The 22,597-nt window shown below is 36.4% G+C and overlaps 1 protein-coding gene across 7 annotated transcripts in view; it reads right to left on the bottom strand.

Moving 5' to 3' along the window:
- The window catches only part of SORBS2 (sorbin and SH3 domain containing 2), a 148,461-nt gene that overhangs the window by 15,743 nt on the left and 110,121 nt on the right, over window positions 1-22,597 (bottom strand). For 2 of the 7 annotated variants that reach the window (XM_066185870.1, XM_066185875.1), the window contains 9 exons: window positions 20,359-20,442; window positions 18,200-18,256; window positions 14,424-14,476; window positions 13,565-13,752; window positions 6,986-7,074; window positions 4,492-4,538; window positions 3,064-3,178; window positions 2,841-2,969; window positions 919-1,122 (listed from right to left, as the gene is read on the bottom strand). In XM_066185870.1, the coding sequence (XP_066041967.1) occupies window positions 919-1,122; window positions 2,841-2,969; window positions 3,064-3,178; window positions 4,492-4,538; window positions 6,986-7,074; window positions 13,565-13,752; window positions 14,424-14,476; window positions 18,200-18,256; window positions 20,359-20,442 (966 nt within the window). Of the gene's footprint in view, window positions 1-918; window positions 1,123-2,840; window positions 2,970-3,063; window positions 3,179-4,491; window positions 4,539-6,985; window positions 7,078-9,768; window positions 11,329-13,564; window positions 13,753-14,423; window positions 14,477-18,199; window positions 18,257-20,358; window positions 20,443-22,597 lie in introns of all 7 variants that reach the window. The other 5 variants (XM_066185873.1, XM_066185874.1, XM_066185871.1 and 2 more) reach the window with 3 other exon arrangements.

The raw sequence follows: 22,597 nt of genomic DNA, 5'->3' as shown, positions 1-22,597 counted from the left end.
GAGATAAACAACAAAGGTAAAGAGGAAGACCTAGAGAGTTTCCATCTTGAGTGTTCAAAATAATTGATAACATGTTAATTCTAAGCACAATTTGTATGCAGAAAGTTCCTTAGTTTCTATCACTGCCAAAAACGTTATGTTCGCTGCACAGGTGAGTGCAAAGCCTCACAAGTCAATGATAAACCAGAATACAGGAATCTTTCTGCAGCATCCTGTAGTATGGTTTGTGGTGGTTATCTAGACTAGGAAGGAAAACAATTCAGAACTTATGATACACATTTGGTGGGAAAAATATACAACCATAAAGGTCTGAATCCAAGTTTATTGACAATGTGATGACAATCATCTCACTCCTAAATGAAACAATACTGTCAGTCTGAACCACTTTAAAGAATGTACCAACAGCCTCCTCCTAGACTATGAATGGCAAAAGGAGGAAGGTTTTGGTACAGAATCACTGGCTGTTCTCCTTTACTTCAAAAGGTACAGAACTGGTCTTGGCAAGCTGTGTCCTGCATGCTTATGGAACCATAGGCTTTTAGGACAGCTGTGATTTGGGAATGTCTTCACATTGTACTATTAGACGTCTGCTAGACATACCCTTAACACTCAAATTCTTGCTAAGATTGCCAAATAAATTTTTCTCTGTTCAGAAAAAATTCAACTCTGACTTTTCTGCCTAAATTTGGCCTGTCTCTACTAAAAATAATGTGACAGCCAATAAAGAAAAGAGCTGGCAGAATATGAGACACATTTGTCTATTAAAAATAATTTATTAACAACATAGTAATGCAATTCTACCTGTGCAAGAGGGAAAACGTGTACTTAATGCCTAAGTTATGCATAATGTTAACAAAAGAATTACAAGTACTTCTAAACCCACTCTAGGGGTGGCAGCTAACATCAGAAAATCCTTACCTTAGTTGAACTTAAATGCTGTATTCTGTCACTAGAATAGTTTTGGGGTGTTGGAGGGTCAGGATAGTCATCAACACTTTTTGATGGATTCTTTTTGATGACTTCTACATAGGAAACAGGGAAGATGCCTTGTTTGTTGGTTCCTGGTATTTTACCTTCATACCAGTTTTGATCAACTCGCTTAAGAAGAATTACTTTGTCTCCCTGAAAGGCATTATGAAAATGAGTTATCAGCACATACACTGAAAGTTAATTTTGTACATAACAGGTATTATTTTAACACATAGTAGTATCTTCCCTATAGTGCTATTTCCCATCAGTCTCAAGCATCATCTCAATTTTCCCTCCCATTGATAATAGCCATATATAAAACTACCATCCCAGTAAAATGAGAAGTTAGGCATGGACTGAAAACGCTGTGCTTTTATCTGAGGGGTATCTCATGTAGTCCTCTCCTCTTGCTTGGGAGATTAACATTAACACTTTCCTTTGGAACATAACCTGTTTTAATTGTTGGCCTAACTACTAGCTAACGCCCTAACTACTGTATGCAACAGTGACTGCTATGCCCATTTTTTCTTAAGAGGGATAAAAGTTAAACAATTAAATCCATGCAAAGAATTTGTTATCAGTAAAACTGGAATAAGTGAAGGTAGAAAGCTAAAAAGTGTGAGTCTGTTGAAAATATGAGAGAAAAAAAGTGCTTTTCCTAGGTAAAATGGGCAGGGTCTCATTGTTCTTAGAGACTGTAGAAATTGAAAACATCAACTTTATATTCAAACCTTTTACTTCATGAGCTACACCCTTCTTTGGTTTACATGATGTTCTTTACACCATGTCTTTCCGAAAAAAATCCTTGCCAATTAGTTTTGCATTCTTTTGCGTTTCTTTAATTTTGTTTCTGTAGTTGGCGTGTGGAGTTCACTACAGTTGTCTTTAGTGAGATGAAATAAAGGAAAACCAGTGCAAATCAGCTTTTCAAACAAACCAAAATTGGGCTGTCAAGATTATGATCACCACCATAAACACAAAAGCTAATTTTAGAAAGCAATATAACATCAAATTACCCCCAAGGCCTAATTTCTCTACGTTCCTCTTTCTGCGGTTTTTTAAACCTCTCTCACTTTTACAAATTTCTAATGAGTTAAAAACATCCATTATTTTCAGTAGTGCTGGATTAGGCTCTAGGTCAGCAACAAACATCTCTATCCTTGCTTTTTTGTTCAAAAGAAAAACAAACACTGAAAAGCTTCTATGAACTTCTTAAAAAAAAAGTAAGGGGTAGAGCTTCCCAGTGGATGAGAAGTACATGCTACTTATAACTAAGTATGTAATATCTGCAATTATAAAGTTTTTCTACAGTATTAACATTCCAGTGTCTAACAAACTTGGAAATGAAACAGTTATTTTGCTCAAGTGCAATTCAGTATAGCTACCAGGATATGCATAGGAAAGATAATAGAACATTATAAACAGAGAACTGTTATTAAATAAAATATTTACATTCACAAAAATATCTCTGAGGCTTTTTTTTTTTGTATCTTTTATCTTTTGTAATTTTCTGTTTATTCTGCATTAAAATCCCTACTATAATAATTGTGATAGCCAGGAATAATAACTAAAAAAAGGAATAGATAATTGAAGTGAAAACTCAAAATTTAGCTGGGCAGTTAGCAGATGATTGTGTATGCTACTCTGCCAAATTCCAAATCAAAGGCATTGTGCCATTTACAGTATTTGCAGGTAGCTGAGACAGACTGCAAGCCAACAAGCTATTATGTTAGTTTCCTACCATGGCATTACTTTGTGCATTGCAATCTTGAGTGCAGAGTGCACAAAGCACAGTATTTACCTATATATTGATTCTGTGTAGTAGGAGACATTATAATGGTACTTTGATGAAAGACAGTTCTCCACTGTACCTTTCTAAGTGATAACTCCACATTTGTGTCTGCACTGAAATTATATTTGGCAACAGCTTCTCCAATCTCTCCAATCTGTGCGGGGGGAGGTGGCCTGGCAGGCTGTGCTTTTTCTGGGGGAGAAAGTTTCTAAGGAAAAAGAAAAACCAGATTTTCATCATTCTCACGTGGTTCGTGGGCCTATTACCCAAATTAAGTAAAGGAATTAAAACAAAGAACAAACCTCAACATAAGAAATTGGGAATATTCCAACTCTTCCATGGTGCTCACCCTCATACCAGTTTTGATCAATTTTCCTGAGGATATAGACAGTATCTCCTTTCTTAAAGGACAGCTCTCTGTAACAAATTTATTTGTATCAGATGTTTATAGCTTTACATTTGACTCTTCTCCCTGCATGGTTCCTGAGATCTTTAGAGTTTGCAACTGAAACAGAATGTAACAACTAAACATTTGAAGAAAAAGTGTCACAGCTGTGGTACATTTACCAAATGATCATACCATATAAAATCAAATGACTCACATTTATGAATCCCATGCAGTATCTATAGGTTAGAAAGGCCTGTTTTACATTGTGATTCCAAGGAAGTATTGCTAGTTACAACCAGAGTACTTAGTATGATGTCTGCATGCAAATTTGATGTCTTTTGCATCACCTGTTTAAGTACTGCTTTTATGACAGGCATCAGAAGGGCACTTGGTGTGTTCTTTATGAATTCAGTAGGGAAACCACAGACTGTATTCCATATCTTTATGGCCTGTCACTATCTTTCTGCAGCATAAGAGCTTGGTGTGCTTCTGCTCTACAGATGTTTTTTATAAAAGCTATTAAGAAGCCTGAAGAACACAGGATTATGTTCTCACCATTTCTTGATACTCAGAGACTGTGATATGTTAAATGTTGGATACCTAGAAAGGGACTTTTTAAAATCATTAAGAATATTTTCAGATCCTGGCTTGGGAGATCTTTGCCGTATCATCCATTTGGTTTTTCAAGAGCTTATGTGCTGCTCTGGTAATTTCAGTTGCGAGTTTTGTCCTGACACAGCTAATGTAATTCTAGTGTCAATCTAATTTGGTCATATCTAAAGATTTTTAAAATTACTTGGATCATTGGAACAACAGCAGAAATTAGTTATAGACATTCTACTTTGACTCTCTCATATCCTAAATCAGTGGTTCCCAGTCTTTTGTTGTGGACTGCTGCTTTTTGTGTTGGTATGTGGCATGTCGCAACCCACAGAAAGCCTGTGTATGTTAAGACAGACAGAACAGGCTGAAGCATTATACAGACTTTTGATAAACTCATTACCTATGACAGTAGCTTAAGCAATTTACCCTCTGTCACCTAAATGTAATTCACAACAAAGAGCATTCAGGATGTGTCCCTCACAACCTGTGCTCTAGAAGGCTGAAGATGCACAGCTGTTCATGTGTTCAAAAAGATACAATGGAGAATATAATAATTTAAGATCATTTTATTACAAAGTAACTTCTCACACAGCTTGCTAATGCAGGGACTACTGTGACAGCAAGCAGGGTCCTCCTGTCCATGGCATTCACTGTTGAAACTGGCTCAAAAACTACTTAAGTGGTACAAAGAGTTTGCTTGAATTACGAATTCTTAAATGAACCAAAGTCTAGTACTTACTTAGAAGTTTGAGCTTTAAAGTCATATACAGCTCTAGCTGGCAGTTTCTGAAAAACAGGCAAATTGATTAATATATTCAGGTAGTATTGTTATATCATAAATGTGTTTCAATTTTTAAAAGGTGACCAAGATCCAAAAAGAACAGGATGAGCTTTACAGTGGTTTTTGAAAAAATAGGCAATTAAATATATGTCTTTCTTTTTTAAGGCAGATAGGTGTTTGGGATTTAGTGTTCTTAAAACAGAAATAGCTAAATTTTAATGCAGACTACTTTGCAACTTGATGTTTAAGAGAAGCACCAAAGTAAATAAAAAAGTTAACTATGTCAATGTGACTTGACGGCAACTAGATCTCTAGGTACAACATAAATACACATACTTAATATTCTGTAGTAATTTAGCTGCCTTTCAATGTTAAACTTGTTATCTGTAGGCCAATTTTAATTGCAAATGATGCATTACACTTATATATATATACACATACACACTGACAGCTGGAAATGGTTGGAATATTTTTAATTTCTATCATTACATTCATTCATGCTGTAAGAAAGCAGAGGACTGGAGGTGATCTGAGTCATCTGTGCAGCTCTCTTGCTATTACAGGCAATCAGATTATAACATTTCTTTCATACATGTTTGTCACCATGTCAATATTGTTTTAAAAAAACTCTGTAAAACTGCCCCAAGTCTCCTCACCTGCATGGCTGACACACTTTCACTGTTTTCAAAGCTGTAATGAAAATATGAACTGTGATCTGACCCAATGACTTCATTCATGGAGTGTGTGCATCTGACAAGTACCCAGCACCAGATACTTCAGAGGAAGTGATAAGCAGAACCACATGAAGGCATTTGTTAAAGTCATTTAGTCTTTCTCTGCAAGTACTTGTACAGATAATATTGCCCCATTCTAAAAAATGCCTCCCTAGGATGGACTAGTGACTGGAATGAGCTGCTTATGCTATTTCTGAGAGATACTACTTGTCATGACGTAAAGGTGCACATCTTATGACAGGAATCAAAAGAGACACTTGTAAATTTTGCATTTTACCTTTATTCCAGGCCAGCTGTTCTTGACTTGGTTCTCTCCCTTCTCGTCATTTTAAGACTTGCAGATTTAACACACAGAATTGTCTTCACTAACATAATAAGTCCCTGAAGTTATTATAAGGATCCTGTCAACTTGAACTTTGCAATACTAATACAATTTTCCATTACAGATCTCCTTCAAATAAGATTGCCTAAATTTAAAAGCATTTTTCTGTTCCTTGCTGTTATTAAAAACAGTCTTTTAGACAGAAGGGGATATTCATATCATCATATGATTCATATCAACTGTAGCTAAGCCCTACTCAGTATTGCCTGATTTTGGTTCAGCTGGTATTGTAACTACTAAAGCAAATAACAGAAAAAGTGGATATTAAAAGAACAGTGGGACTGTTTAAATACAAGATACTTTGAAATGTACAAAACATACTGGATATAGGGATGCCTTTCCTCTTTCACATTTTTAAACCTTTCTAAGTGATCTTAAAAATGGCTTGTAATTTAAGTATTTTACATATTTTCAAATTGAAAGATGACTTTCCATGTCACAAGATTCTTTAAAAGAAACACACAGTATGGCTCCTGGAGCTTTTTTAGCCTGTATTTTGTAATGAGAAGTCTTAAAAATAAAAATCAAACTTTTAATCAAATTGCAGCAATATAAAGATGTCAGTGGGGTATAGATGGATCTGAATTCAGTTCTAAGCACACCACCATTTACCAAGGTATATAGCTCTGAGCAAAATCTTATGCATTAGCAATTAAAATTTAGTAAGCTTTTACGTTGTTTGGGGAGCATTTATAGTTCTAGATCTATAAGCATTCTTAAGATACAGAATAATAGATTTTATTTTGAATATGTACTTTTCAGTGATGCTTTGTGTTATTTTAAAGGTGGTATGCCTGCTTCCATTTCCTCTTCCAAAGCATTGCTATGAACAAACAGTATCTAATTACAGTCACCAACTGCTACAGATGTTAGAGACTGCTCTTAGGATAACTGGTTTTGTCTCATCCACTAACAGCAGTGGTTTGCTTTCCAAACAAAAATAATGGTGAAATACAGATGTTTTCTATCAGTTTTGAAACTACCAAGGCAGTTTCTTTGTGTAATACTTTGGGTTTCTAAAGAGCCTTTCCCCAGTCACATCTGTTATTTTTCTCTGTTCCAAACACACATTCCAATCAGCTTTCAGAGAGTTGATCAATAACTAGTGAATTTACAACCATATCTATTTAATAATAAACAGAAGAATACAGCTTATCCTACAAAGTTTGCTATTATTTAAATTTCTTGAAGTACCAATCTCCTTAATGAAAAAGGAAGATGCCGTTCCTTTGGTCTGCATCATTATCATGTCTTAAAACCAATATAAAACTTGTCTTGAATATGTTACCAGCTTTCCAAATAGATATTGCTGCGTTATTCATTGTTGTTTCACTACCTCTTTGTCTGCAGTTCCTCTTCTCTCCCTTGGAGTACATCGTCCCACATCAGTGAAAGCAGAAGAATAGCTTCCAGGAGACTCCTGGTCTACTGAAAACAGAAATTATGTGAAACTACTATAAACAAAACCATTTAAATCTGTGATGCTGCTTGCGTTCATTTAGGGGGGTGAAAAGATATTAAAATCTATTATTTTACATTTAATAGAAAGAAAAGCACATGATAGGATGGTTAGGAGTGCCTTTAAAGGGGGAAAAAAAAATACTAACTTTAAGCAAAGGCTAAGGCTGTCCTCTGATCCAGAGCAGAAGACAGAAGATATGACAGAGGATCGAAAGAGCGTATTTATGCCTCACTGTGAAAAGGGATGCTCCCCTACTGGGCCAAGTGGAAGACATGACAGCAGTACTTGGACTTCATCAGGTTGCATGACATTGTTTTGGAATGTCAACAATGTAAACACATAATTACATGCACAACACATGATTCAAGCATGCTTCAATGAGAAAATGTGAAGAAACATTGTTTCCTCCTAAGTGATCTAAGATGCATTTCTACTTTACCAGGGGCACATGTTAGGCAGCACAAGGGAATTTAAAAGGATGTTACTTCATAAAAATGACTCTTTTTTAAGAGATGGAATACAAATCATATTACTCACCAATCTATGTGGCAGACTTTTCTAGAGCACACTTTACCAAGGTTTATTACAGGATGGTGAATATTTTGTAATGTTTTAATAAGGGTAAAACCAAAGTCTTATACACTCTAAAGCTCTGCAAGTTGCCAATGTGAAATGAAAATAGAACTATTTAATGAACTGCCTCTTAACTTCTGATAAGTACTGTTTTAGTCTCCTACTACCACAGTGATACTTCCTAGTGGATATGTGATTTATGTTTGTCTTCCTTTGACTTCATTCCCACAATCTGTTGTTACCAAGCTCATACATTTCTAAAGAAATACAGGTGGAACAAAGAAAAGAACTGAAAGCATCTCATCCGTTCTAACTGGTTGTTGGCTAAGCCACAAAAACTTGAGGCTATTGATAAATACAATGGAGGTAAAGAGGTAATTTTATTATTTATGCCATTGGCTGTAAGCATGTTATTTCCAGTAAGTATATCATAGCCCCAGTTCTGGACAGCTTTTTTGCTATGCCATGTGTTCCTGAATGAGGATGTACACCTACTGCATAAAGATACAATGACTCCAAAAACATCCTTTTTTTTTCCAAATTCTGACTTCTAGCAGTAAGAGAAGGATCTTGAAAATGCAGAAACTTTAGGACAAACGATTTCCTTCTTTTCTCTACAGCTCCTTATGCAGTCAATATTGGTAGTTTTCAGTTATCTGTCATGACCTTCAGGTCTCTGTGTGGCTGTAAGAGATGCACACAGGTCCAACAAAACATGAAACTTGATTAAAAGTAGAGCTCAGCCGTGACTGCTGCTGATAGAAACTAATGGAATATTCCGCTTTACTCATTCTCCATGCTATTTTAGGGATATTAATGTTGACAGAGTTTATTGCTTTCCTCATGCCAGGCTCCTTCAGAGCAGCAAAAGCTATTAGAAATCCACATTTACTTTGCAATATGGATTTCCTTATTTTCACATACTGGAAAATTCTCATTTAGAGACTATAATATGTGACCAGCACATTTTTCAACAGTTTAAGTCTCATCATGTAGTACTGTCTGCCAGGGTTAATCATGATCAGGCCTCAAGTATGACTAATTCAATTCTGAGCTGTGTTTTATAGCTGTTTTTTACCACATTTTCTAATCTAAATATGTCTATTACAACTCGTTAAGAAAAGATGGTAATAGCTTCAATTCTGATTTCTCTTGAAATACATATTTATTTTTGCGCTACTTGCAAAAGTGACACAAAAATATATGAGAATAAGGATGAGTCTGACCAAATATTGTATAATTTCTATATTAAAGACATTCTCTCTTACATCCATTTGGGATTTCAATAATATCTTTCATGTAATTTTTTCTTTTTTTGATTAAAATAAAAGAAAAAAGGAAAAAAAGAAGCAGAGCAACGAATAACTCAAAGTAGTACCTTTAGAAACAGATTGGTCGTACTTACCCTGACAATTTCATTCACGTTTTGGTTATTGAGAAATTCCCTTCTAAGAAGACAGGAAATTTCTCAAAATTTTATAGAAATTTTGAAATTCTATGGAAAGAATTAGTTTTGCTGCCACAGAAATTGGAAATTGTATTGTTTGAACAGTGGGAATGGAAACTTCCTAAAATGACCTTTAATATCTATTCACAAAAAGTAACACAAAGCAGTGGATTCATAAGAAAACAGAATCAACTTGCTATGATAGTGGCAGAATTAACAGCATTTTTATCCCTTACATTTAACAAAATTATATAGTAAAACACATTATAGATTCTGATTCTTTTTATCTCAGTGATAAAGGAAGGGTTTTCTGCATATTGTTTTCAGTTTAACCAGCATCTTGTGATGCATGAATTCACTGCTTAATAACATCTTTATAATTTATAGAAATAATTTAGTTTCAATCAGTTGAAATGCACTGCTACTTCCGTTGTCCTGATTACTGTATTTTGTGAATAGACAGCAAATTTATCTATCCTCAACACCTATGTGAAAATGATGTCCTTCACTAAGCATTTTGTGGAATGAAAGCTTCTTATAGACAACACAAAGTGGAATGAGAAAGGGTGGGAAACACAGGGAGTAAGGTAAGGTTGGATAAGTCAATCACAAGGACAGAGGAAGAAAGTTAATCCACCTTGGAAACACAGTGCACTATCATTGTTGTTAGTTGCATCCATGTCTGGAAAAGAGGCACTAAGAGGTAATCTTCCACAATCATTCTGGTACAGTGGACAATGGATAGCACCATCTTGAGGCAGTGGATGAAAAGGCTGGTGCGTGGGACTCTTTTTCAGAGCTTTAAGAGATGAATTCCTTTCTGGAATGTCTGGAAGCAGCTCAGTAATAAGTCTGTGTAATATACTGTTGTCGGGCAAGCTTCCCCGCCTTTTTTCAGCTTTAATTTGGTCACAGATGTCTTTAAGTGCAGAATCTAGTGCTTCAAATACAGATGACTTGCATTTTTTCTTTTCAGTTTGTTTTTTAGGAGCTGCACTTTTTTTCCTCCGGAAAGGCACTGGACTGACGAGGAATGCTATCTTAGACAGGCCAGATTCTGCTTCCTGTCTCCTTGGATCTTCGGTGGTTTCTTGCTTAGCCCTTTCATGTTTTAGCATGGTGGTGAAGCGGGTGTAGGATGCTGGACATCGCCCTTTGCAGGAGCTGATGAGATGCCTGTGGTGGTGGTGATGGTGATGGTGGTGATGGCCAGATCCATAAAAGCTTTCAGATGAAGTGAAGGAAAAGTGATCAAAGTCACTTTCACTACAAAAGGATGAACCCTCTATCTGGATAAAGTCACTGAGATCAGAAACCACTCCATCTTGATCGCTGTCTGAAAAATCTATATGTGATCGTTGTGGCTCATCACTGGTTACTTCAATATGAATTGGCACCAGGGTTTTAGACTTGTAGCTCTGTTGTACCTGAGAGGGATGTCTGACTGGAGTTTCTTCTTCCAGCAGGGATTCAATAGAAAATCGCCTCTTTGGACACAAGCCATTTTTAGGAGGCTCTAATGTAACAGTTGACAACATGTCATCACCAAGGTTCGGCATTGATTTTGACTTCTGAATTAACTTTTCAAATTCAGATATTCTGGTTGGCACCATGTCTCTGGGCACCTCCTCAGTAGAAGACTCTCTCCAGCCTTGAAGAATACCTTTGTGCTGTTCTTTTTCATATTGCAGTATTCTGGACTTGACAGAACAAATCATCTCAGAATTCATCAAGTCCTTGCGATTGATGCGATGCATCTTTTTGTACATCTTCAGGAAACCTGGAGTGTCATGTGCAGATCTGTGACGAACCCTTGACCTGCCACTACTGCGGCTCTCAACATATGGGGAGTTCCAGTTCATTGAGCAAATTTCTTTGGAGTCTTCCTCACATAAAAGAGAGCCCATGCTTTCAGCCTTGGCCTGTGCATCAGGGTAGCTGTCGTGATCATCTGTTAACAGGTCATCACAGCTACGGGATTTCCTCTTTGGAGAAGCAGCTTCCTCTGTGCTACTCCAGACTTCTGCATTTTGGCGAGTCATTTGCCAGCCATTCTTGTAGCTGGCTGCCCTTCTTGAATCATTTGGAACAGCTAAATGTTGTCTGTAAGTGCTACAGTAATCTAATTCATTTGAGGTGTTGTGGTTGTGCACCGAGTAACTTAAAAGGGATGGATATACTTTGCTAATATCCCCACCTTTATAATCCATAGAGCAGCATGGTAAAAAAGAGACATTTCCAGAAATTAAAAGATTCAGAAAGTTGGAATTAGCATCAGTAAGTATCAGAAGGACTAGAAAAGAGATAGCAATTAGTGCATCTATCAGCTTAGGTCAGACAGCAGAACTAATAATGAAATTATTTTCCAGCTGCAAAAATGCACTCATGATAATTTGAACAACAAAAAGAATTCCTTATTAATTATGGAGATGTTACGTCCTCCACAACTCCTGCCATTAAAGCAACATAAGAAACCAGGCATTAATTGGGGATTAATTAGGATTTTTAAGCAGGTCAACAGACAATAAAAGCCGCAAAGGATTTAAAGATGCAGCCACACAACAAATCTAGACCTCAGGGTAATACTGACTTTTCCACCTGGGCATTCTGAAAAAAGTTGTTTAGGATTTTTAACCTGTATAATGCTCTGAGTTCAAAGCATCCACATATTCTAAGATAGTTAATATAAAGATTAATCTTTGTATCCGATCAATTAGGAAATTTCTCGAAGTCATTCACAGGTATCCTGCTCCTTCCCTGTGTGATAGCACTGACAGGAGCAGTGTTTTGTACAGCTTATGCAGGGCAGAACAAGGCAGCTCAGGAAGTGCTATGTAAATGTAAAGGAAGGTATGTCAGTTTACTGAGCCTAACCACAATGTAGAAGTAAAAATAATCCTTAGATTGACTTCCATAAAAAAGGCCTGAATTTTCAAGCTTTAAGACATATTTTTATGTGCATGGTAGATCTAGAAGACACTATGAGACAAATTTGGAATAGCGGTCTTTCATAATTGTACTGAACTTTCCAAAATGGTCTCAAGTGGCAACATTCAGTTCAGGAAGGATGCTTCAAACAGCTCAGTCTGCTTTCTAGAAAAAACTCAATCTAGATCTGAAACTGGAACACGTGAGTTCAAAACTCATGCTGATCAAAGTCTATAATGTGCTCCCTTCTTTAACAAATTGGTTAATTGCAAGAAAAATTATACAGGGATCATAATGCTGGAAAAGAACAGTGTCACCTGAAAGCTAATTGGCTGTGGAAGATATTCTTAATGGAAGGATTTTCAAACACAGGAAGTGTTGAAGTCATGCTTAGTGCTTGTTATTGGTGGTGGAGTCAAAGGCATGTGCATGCAAGTGGAATTTATCAACTTTTTACTGCCTGGCCTGGTAAACCATATGGATGAGTTAATCAACTTTTAAAATTACTGCTATAACACTTTAATATTTTAAATGTTTAACATACATTTGCTTTTCATCCACCTCACTCTCAATGTTCCTCACTGCTTTTCTTTGACACATTCTGTTGCAGTCTAGATATTATGTTCTTTTCACTGAGAATTTACTTTTACAGAGGTTTACTGATTAATACAGCTGCAAAATAGAGCAATTAAGAGAATAGTAGTAATTTGAACAGAAGGAGACATATTGTATGCAGTATTTTTCTATATATTACTTCTGTTTTATATTTTACTGGAAGCTTTTTGTCTTTCTAGAAAAACCCACCCAAACCTCCCAACCCAAATGAACAACTGACTCTGTGATCTCTTTCCTGGAGAGAAGTGGAAAACAGTAAAAGGATGGTGAGTTACTTGCCAAAAATAAGCTAATTAGATTGCATCAGCTGTATTAAGTGTTTTCAAGGATTTAGAAAGTAAAAAAAAATCAGACTATGGACGCTCTTTTGATTAAATTAGGTCCTGATAACTGTGGATATTTGCTTGATTACATTAGGTCCCGATAACTGACAATGTCTAAGACATCAGCTATGGATTTTAAAAGGTCTGTTATCCTGGAAACCCATCTTTAATCTTACAGGTTATTTGTCCAAATTACTTTCTCAATATAATAAAACTAGTTTTAAAATCACAATAATCTAGTGAGAGGGTAGTAGAGTTAATAAAAATGTTAGGGTTTATATATTGTGGTGGAATTCATAGTCTTCTTTTAATTGGTCTTCAGTTCTCTTTTGTTAGAACAACCAGTTGAAACTGGAAAATCCTTGTTACAAATCCAGCTTTTCAGCTTAAAATTACACCCATAAGAATAAATAAACAAGTTAGCCTTTCATGAAAGGCCCAAAGCTGTTGCTTCACATCACATCCCCTGGGGCAATGCACCGAGTGACAAGAGGCAGTTGCTACCAACATATAGTACAACACATCATCAGTAGTTTTCTGTTAACAAAAAAAAAGGTCCCCTCTTACCTTTTGCTCTTGATGGAGAAGAAGGAGATGAGCTAGTTAAAGGCTTCCTAAGGGTGGTGCATGGGCCCTGTGTGTCTGTACGGCCCAGGTTAGGTCTGTTGGCATTCTGATCACTGGGTGCCCTCTGATGACTTACAGCAGGTTCTGACTTCCTTCGCTTCCTGTAGTCACTTGCAGTACTTGCAGAACTGCAGAAAAAAAGCGTATCAGTACGCTTCTGATTCTGACATCAGAATTCAGGAGTTTTAGAAGTAAGGTCTTATTTATATAATTGGTTTAAGGATTAAAAAATACCAAAATAAATACATGAAAAACATGTAAAGGGAAGAAGCAACTGGTCTCACACATCTTACAGCCTATTTCCCAGTGAGAAGATTAATTTGTTCTTAACCTGATTGATTTAAATCTTTACACAACATTACTATGCCATTTTCTTTGAAATAAAAGCATTGAGTTGTTTTAGACTACATTTTGGAACTAGAATTTAAATGCAAAGATAGGAAAAAGAGATCGAGAACAGTCAAGGCATCATGCTCAGGAAAACAGCACTGATATGCTTCAGGCAGTAAGGGTAAAGAATAAATCACTGCTGTTGAGAGAGAGGCTCAGGGATGTTAGTGGAAAGACCTAGAACACAGTATGGTAAATTTGAATGTGAACACCAAGTCCTTGGAAAACTAAAATAAAATCTACACATCATATCAAAATCAACACTCTCTCCAAGCATCTAATTTGCCAGTAGCTCACAAGGTGAATGTTAAAATCTGACTCTTCACAAAATCTGCTGATTTCAGGTTCCAAAGAAGACGCTCAGGCTGGATAATCTGTGTCTGCTGAAGTAATAGATAGTATTTCTTACCTAGAGGGCCTGTCCAGGCCTCTGTCTGTTGAATAGTGATGATACAAGGAAGCCTGTGAAAACAAGCACATGGATTGTTATGTTTGTATTTGAAAAAAGATTGACAATTTTTGTTTACCATGTTTGATAACTCTTTGTTACTCTCTGGCAAATCCTATAACAACAGCCCATGATGATTAACATCCTGGGCACTCCATCACCGACACAGCAACATTTCATGAGAATAAATTATGCAGCTTTTAAAAAGCATCACTAGATTTCATTTCCTATTCTACTTCAGTAATATTTTTTTCCTTTAAAGCACTGCCAAATAATGATCCCAAATCATGCTTTTCTATAGACTTTTCAAAACCAGACACAAAACAGCTGAAACAAATCTTTACTATAAAATCATAAAAAACTAACAATTATTCCTTCATGTACATGTGAGGTCTGCAAAGCTTCTCCTCATCCCTCAGTTACTCACCAAAATCACACTGTCAATAATAGCCAGAAACTTTTGTCAATCCCATGTTGTTTGTGGTCATCAACTGGCCTTATATACCTTATAATCCTGGTAAGAACAGTTCTCATCACAGAACATTAGTCATTGCTTCTGGAGTTACAGATGTAGCTGCTGCATGAACTCTGGGAGATGTAACTTCCATAATTGTATTATTAACACAAAGTCAGCCTTGAATGACTACTGATTTTAAATCAACCATTTCAAGCCTTCAGTCAGAATTAAGTAATATTATGATTCTGGTAACCAGGTATGAATCTAGAATGAACTGCGTGGTTCCTGGGGTATTTCTTCATGGGTACAAAGCAGTCAAGTTCAAGAATTAAATTTCTTTCAAGTTCCTGGCATATCATTTCAGCTTTCCATAACCCAGTGGACTAGAAATAGGACTATCATACTGATTTCTAAGGTGCAGAAAATATTTTTCCCCTTTATAGAGAGTCTTCTTGGCTTTTTCCTGCATGGAAAAATCCTTGTCTTGAAGGACTGCCAAAGTAAAGGCACTCATGGCCTGTATAAGTCCTTTCTTTTGTCAGATTTTTTTCCCCCAGTGATGTGATTTGATTTGCAAGTTCATGAAGAGGAATTCACCCAATTTGTTAACTGATACTCAGGTACACCTCCAGAAGTTACCAGTAGTCTTAGAATATTTGGGAACAGATTTTGTAGGACTGTGGGACAGGGAGAGCCACACAAACATGCTGCAATATGAAACATATCTTATCTAAAACTTGAGCTAAGATATTTCCAAATGTTCACACAGTTCATATTTTCAGGTTTTTCTTTACACTCTCTGAAGGCTTAAAAGTACTTTGTAGCAATTCCTCCATCACTCTCCAAATTCAATGATTTTAAGATATATATCCAATACTCTGAGGTCTGTCTGCAGTAAAACTATAGAAGCCAGACAGTGTCGCTCACACCTACAGCCAGTATAACTACAGCAAGCAAAAACCTCAGGTCTGTGTGCTTCCTTACACTGTCCATAAAATGCACATTCAGCCTGTCCTGGAAAACTTCCAAGTCTCATTTCAAAACTGGCCACAACCATCTTCCTACTCTTGTCCAGTCACTGCCATGGTCTGCAACCAGCCAGGAAGTAAACTCAGGACCACAGGTGATCTCTCAGAATTGTTGCACGAGGTGGTACAAACACTGCAGATAATTTGTCATTGTGGATTCTTTTGTGCAGATGCCAACCACTTCCACTAGCAACCACTGACCACCTGTGAGGTGACAGTGGCCAAAGGGCCCTGAGGCAGTGATTGCTTCTCACCACCTGTAGCAGCTCCATGGCTGTACAGACCATAATGTCACTCCCAAAGGCAGAGCAGATCCTCACTGTCTCCTATGGAAGGCTACGGGTAAACCACATAATGGAAATCATACCAGAGGGATCTTCCTTATCCACAGCATTCCCCAGGCCATACACAGTGTGTCACTAATCAGCCTAAGATGGCTAGAAGTGCATATCATGCCAAAATTGACTGCTGGGTTACTATATGGCTTTTACTTTTCATCCTATCAGATTCTCTTATCACCTTTGAATGTAACTTGCCCTTTTATCCTTTATATGATGCTGGCTTTGAAGTTTTTTCTGTATGATAGATCCTGTATGTTGCCCATTCTACAACACTAATTTTTGCTACAGACATATGTTATTGTTTATAGAACGTGTGGAGTTTATACCTTCTCTCCACAGGCAGAGCTTCACTGACGTGACATGAAGAGGAAAGGTGAAAGTAAAGACTGGGTGTGGGGGTTTTTTTACTGCTTGTTTTACTGTTTGCAGCTGTCCTGTCAGCTCTTGGCCGTTTACTGACCTACTTTTAGATGGCCCAGCTGAACACCTCTCTCCCACCTCCTAAGATAATTAGCCATCTTCCACAATATTTAACACTGTTCTATATGAATAAAGGCCACTTGAAAAAAAAAATATTGGAGATGACAACTCCAAACTACCAAATACAGTCTTTTTTGAATACTTCGGTTTTACTAAAAAAATGGATATACATTTAAAATTAAGCCTGTATTTTAGCTGCTTTCATTCATCAAGGCTTTAATGTTGACTAAAAATGGAGCTAGGGAAAGTAGGCAAAAGTAAAAGGTAAATAACAAATCGGCTTGTTTGCATGATTTTTATAATACTTTATCAAGTTATTTTGAATAGTCTCCCCCTCCAGAGAAATATTAAGTTCCTGTTGTTTTTGAACATGATTTATCATATTTAAAGATTATTAAAATTTTAAAATTAAAGACAGGACTTTTTGTAAATTAATCAAAGAGAAAATCAGTGTTACTTAATAGCCATTTTACCCAGACCTACTAAACATGGGAATATTTCAGTCATGTTAGGGTGTTTAAATTGTCTTCCTTGATATATTGAAAACCAACAGGAATTAGAAAAGACCTAGAAATTTTTTCTATCAGAGAACTGGACCCAAATTTCATAACTATGAGGTTTTTCTAGATGTACAGAGAACTTAAAACCAAACCAGAGTAAATTGTGAACAATTAACAATTTAAGACCACAATTTGAGTTTAACTTTTGGAGAAACTACGGAAGATGAGAGTGAATCACAAATATGAATGAAGTAAAGCCACCATATGAAGCAAAGTTGCCAGTAAAAGATTCACTGGCTTTTGCCCTAACGCTGTAAAAATGGTGAGGGAGTGGAGAAGGAATGAAAGGCTGAATCTCTCCCACTCAGAGTAGGGCAATGTCAGCCCACTACCCGATCTTGATGAATTTTATTTGGAGTACTGACAGCAACTGTCAATCCTGAGTTATCAATTCCAACCGTACTATTAACTGCTGTTTTACCTGATGAGCAACCTTAGTCATAAATACTTAATTGGAGAGATGACAGCTTAGCCACAAAGGCTTTCACTTGACACACAGAATTTGCACTCAGATATTTTAATAAAAAAGATACTGTGCTGATGGATTAATTGTGCAATGCACTTGCCCAACTCTGAAAAGTGGGAATTTGTCAAAGAGTTAGAGACGTATGGAGTGTTGTGTAATTCTGGGTGTTAATCTCTGAGAAGTTTTGGGGATAAGGACTCACAGTTCCTAGGATAATAAGATCAACATCCAAATGCACTAGTGATCTGGAAAGATATGAAGACAAAGATACAATGATTGTGCATTAGAAATGTCTCATAGCTATCAGAAGGAAACCACTAAATTTTAACAAACCTAAGACATAAATGGTGAGCATTTCAACCCTTCTTCCCAAGAGAATCATCTGAAAAAGAACCATTCATTTACCTCATTGGAAACACCAGAAGAACAGTCTTGAACATAGTCCAAAAGCTTTTTAGGTGGCTGCATCATAAAAGCAGAAATGTAGAGATGAAATGGAGTAGAATCAATGGCAGCAAGGAATGAAACATGTGGAAAAGGTGACACAGTTAGAAATTAAGTGTTGACAGTGCCAGATACAAAGAGTGACACACATGGGTAGAATGGAAGGATAAATGTGTTATTTTTAAAATATCCTAATAAAATGTTAGTAACTTTAGGTGGTAAAATTTACAACTGGAATGGTTGAATAAATACCAGCAGTTTTTAATACTGACAGAGAAAATGTGAAGTATCTCCCAGTTATGCTCTCTTGGAGGAATTTCAATATACTTTATCTTAAAAGTTATTGTTATCAGTAAAATATTGTTGAGTTATGGTTCATCAGAAGAATTTATCCATACTGTTTCTACCCACCTAAAGGGAGGAATGCCAAAACTACTTGAATGGCAGGATAATGGAGATAAAAGTAATCCATGACAATGTGATAACATTATAGACACTGCACAAGAAATTAAACCCAGATATATTTACCTTTTTTTAAAATAATATATTTTCAGAGGGCATTCAATGGGTAGCTTTTTTTAAATGCTATGATTAAACCATTAAGGTTTTAAAAGAGTGTATGATTTTTTTTTCTTCTGCTCTCCCTGAAGTAGCAGGGAGTCCTGATTTTGGTTTATGGCTAGGTACAGAAAGGGACTAAGGTGCCTGGTTCCAGGGTGTCCTCCAGGGCCCTGTGTCAACTGCCCAGGCTCCTCATGTAGCCTGGCATGTCACTAATTAAAACTCTGATAGGCCTCCAGAGAACTGGTGGCTGAGAGGGAAAGAAAAGAATGGGGATATTTTAAATCCTGATACTGTCAAGCTCATGCCTACTTTGGATTTCCTGTCTGTGACTTGTGGCTTCTGCTTTTTAAACTCAAAAAGTCTTTGGGAGGATCCTGGGGAGCTATGAGAATGCTTAAAAAGACTGAGGGAATGCTTGGGTTAACTTCCGTCCTTTTTCTAAGGGGATTTTAACTTCTTTTAATTTTCCGCCTGTCTGGATATTCCAGCTGTTCTCTTAGACACTTTTCTGTGATGAAGAAATTTGCTATCCTTTTTCCTAGAGATGTTAGAGTGTACAGGAAAGAATTTGAGCTCTGTGGAGCCAGAGAGGGAGTGTGCAAAAGCAAGAGCAGGTGCATCTCCAATCTAGTTGTTAAGGCATTGTGCAGGGAGGAAGTGAAACCTAGTTCTCAGTCTTGCCTCAAGGACAATGTTACTGTTTTACCATTGTAAAAATGGTAAAACAGCCTTAGGTGCTTAGATACAATTAAACCTATGGCATTTGCAGAAGAACTGCAAGTACTTAAGAAATCGAAGGTGAAAAATTGAGATATTTCTGATTTTTAGGTGTTTCAGCCAAATGGAACTCTTCAGGTTTATAATTTTAAATAGAAGTGCTTGCAGCAGGTCCAAAACAGCAGCTGTTTGCCAGATCCCTCTTTTTAGGTAACGGCTATTTGTGAAAGTTGGAGCAGAACTGAAGTCTGTCCATTCAAACAGGTGTCCAGCTTGAAAACAGAGCAAACCCATATCTCTGTGTTCAGGTACAAAATTAGTATTCTGCATGTATTCATATAAGAGATTAAAAAAAGGGAAAAAATACATCTCAGTATTTCCTGCTATAAGAAAATTGTTTATGGCTTCATACATTTAAATTTAGATATATTCCTTTAAGTAAAATATATGATTTGTAACTTAGCATCCCTAATGGAAACTGTCCTGTTTTTCTGTCCTAGAAGATTGTACAAAAATAATCCAGCCAAATGCAAAAAAATTAGGGAAACTAGCAATCATCCCTGTTTATCATGGAATTTGTCTTGTTAATAAATATTTACACACTACTATATGTCTAATACATACTCCTTATTAAAGCTATTACTATAACTACTCTAGCAAGAGTTTATTTGAACAAAATCCTTATATTCATGGGACTTTACTACCCATCCTCAAAAAAACCCCAAAAACCCTTATATTAATTTTACTGGCATATACTTGCTGAATTTGGTAATTTAAATTCCTCCTTCTAAAAATATTTTTTCCTAAAGTGTAAATATCAATATTCTGTCCTCACTTACCGGATGTCCAAACTCCAGCTCTGAAAAGAATTTATACCAGGGTTCGTTTTCTAAATCTATGTCATCTGGGTTTATGCGATCAGTCTGGAGCAGTTGTGATGGAAAAGGGAAGGAAAAGGCACACACTGAGCAAAGTGCTAGAAATGCTATGTCACTTTAACAACAAACACACAGACATAACACAAATACAGGGAAAGAAATGGAATAAAATCAAAGAATGAAGATGGTATTTAAGATAGAGAATATCTGTGTTCAAGAGCTGTCATTCACTGGTAGCTTTAACTTCTCTTTCTGTTGATGTTCTTCCAAGGACTGGAAGATGTTAAGCATTGTAAAATACTTTTAAAGCTAAGGGAGCTCTTTGACCTTTTCTTTAACATCACTGCATTAGTTAATTACATTCAATGCTGCTAAAGATTCCTTGTTAGGAAGATGGTTTAAATGATTGTCTTCTCCAGCACAGGCAAGAAAGTGCCCATCTGATCAGCTGTAAGGACACAACTTTATCTGTATTGTGTTCAGTCATTCCTTGTCTTCTCAAAAAGCATGTTAATTCTGAATCTTGATGTCTTGAAGCAAGCACTGAGCAGAGATAAAGAATATGCATCATGCAAGCATCACTATGTTAAAAAGCCACTTCAGCATATGAAAAGGAACTGGTGTATTTTACATACTATAGTCAAACATAGGGAACAAAAAATTATGCATTCCATAATATTTGTTGCAGCAGTACTGTGAATTGCTTTCTCTCTCATAGCCTTGTTGACATAATGAAGCATTTTTTTCAACAGTGAAATACATTGTTTTCATCTGAAAATTCTCACAGCCAAGGGATAAAGTAGGAGTTGAAGATAGTATTAAGGAACTTCTCCAGTGAACAGAAGAATAATTGACAGATTTATTCAAGCAGCATGAAAGCATGACGGTGCAAAACAGTGCAGCTCTCAATGGGATATCTAATCAACTGTAAACTTGGCTGCATTAATTACTTTCTAACTAGCTTCAGTTTCTTTGTAGCATCTGATGCAGGCTTTCATGCAGCACACAATTACAGTGAAGTGTTGGCTTAAAGATCTCTGAAACAGAGAAATCCTCTTGTTAAAGACGTTTCTGGATTTAAAATTTGCTTTTCCATAACTGTAATTATCAGAACCTAGACACTAATTATGGTGTGCCCTAGAGAGCAATCATCAAAGAAGACAGGGTCCTGCATAAAGAATGACATTGGTGATCAAGTATGTAACACTTTTTCCTCCGGAGCCAAAGAGTCACCGTAGACAGTAGACCAGAGCAATCAGATACAGCTATTTCTCTTTTCTGCAAGAGATAACATTGTGCTCTTGACCATTTCAGGTAATTAAACATCTTACAGCACTTTTCTTGCCGCTTTTGATGTTACTGGGACAGCCTGCCAACTCTGCTCTATTGAAAGGTCAACAACCCTTCACAACTACTTTGGTGCTCACGTATCTATGAGCTGTTCATGAAATATCTGGAGCCCAGCTGTTTTACACACTCATCTTCACAATGCCCTTTCAAGTAAGAGAAGTAGAATTCCTGTGAATGAGAGGGAAGTGAATGTCATAGATGAAAAACTTGCTATGCTCCACAGAAGAGTTAGGAAGTGAAGCTCCTTTGGAGTTTTGCCCTTACATTTCCACCATCCACAGCCGTATCTCAGCAGTACTAATGACAAGTTCTTGAACTCAACTATAGACACCCAAGTATTTCGTAGAGAAACACTACTGAAATTAATTCCATGAACTGACTTCTAAAAATGTATGAATTTGAAAGAGATTATGACTAATTTAAGAAAAAACCACAGGATTCTCTTCTACAGGGTTATGAAGGCATAAGGGCAAAAACTGACAGATGCAAAACGCAGAAGATAACTTTGCTGTATATCAACTTGGTTCCCATTACAGAGAATGCTTGCCATGTTTAAAGGGTTTTTTATGCTTACCTTAAAAAAAATCCACAAATTGCATCTGGATAATCTGAGAAGACATTACTAAACAATTCTTTTCCATCCTTTCTCCAAACTTTTTTCTTTCAACATGTTGAAATATTGCATGTTTTAACCTTTATATTTTACCAAAAAATTAATTTTCACAGAAATGTTGGTATCAACAAACAGGTGTATTTACATTAATTAAATAAACAAACAAATAAGTAAACAAATAATTAATTTTAAATGTATATAGAGATGGAATTGGGGAGCTTTAGGCCCGAGAAGTCC

Source organism: Chamaea fasciata, unplaced genomic scaffold, assembly GCF_029207755.1.
Source record: "Chamaea fasciata isolate MVZ Bird 193981 ecotype frontalis unplaced genomic scaffold, bChaFas1.0.hap1 SCAF_6, whole genome shotgun sequence".
In the NCBI taxonomy this organism is placed as follows: Eukaryota; Metazoa; Chordata; class Aves; order Passeriformes; family Sylviidae; genus Chamaea; species Chamaea fasciata.
This window is presented reverse-complemented; position numbering and strand designations above follow the sequence as displayed.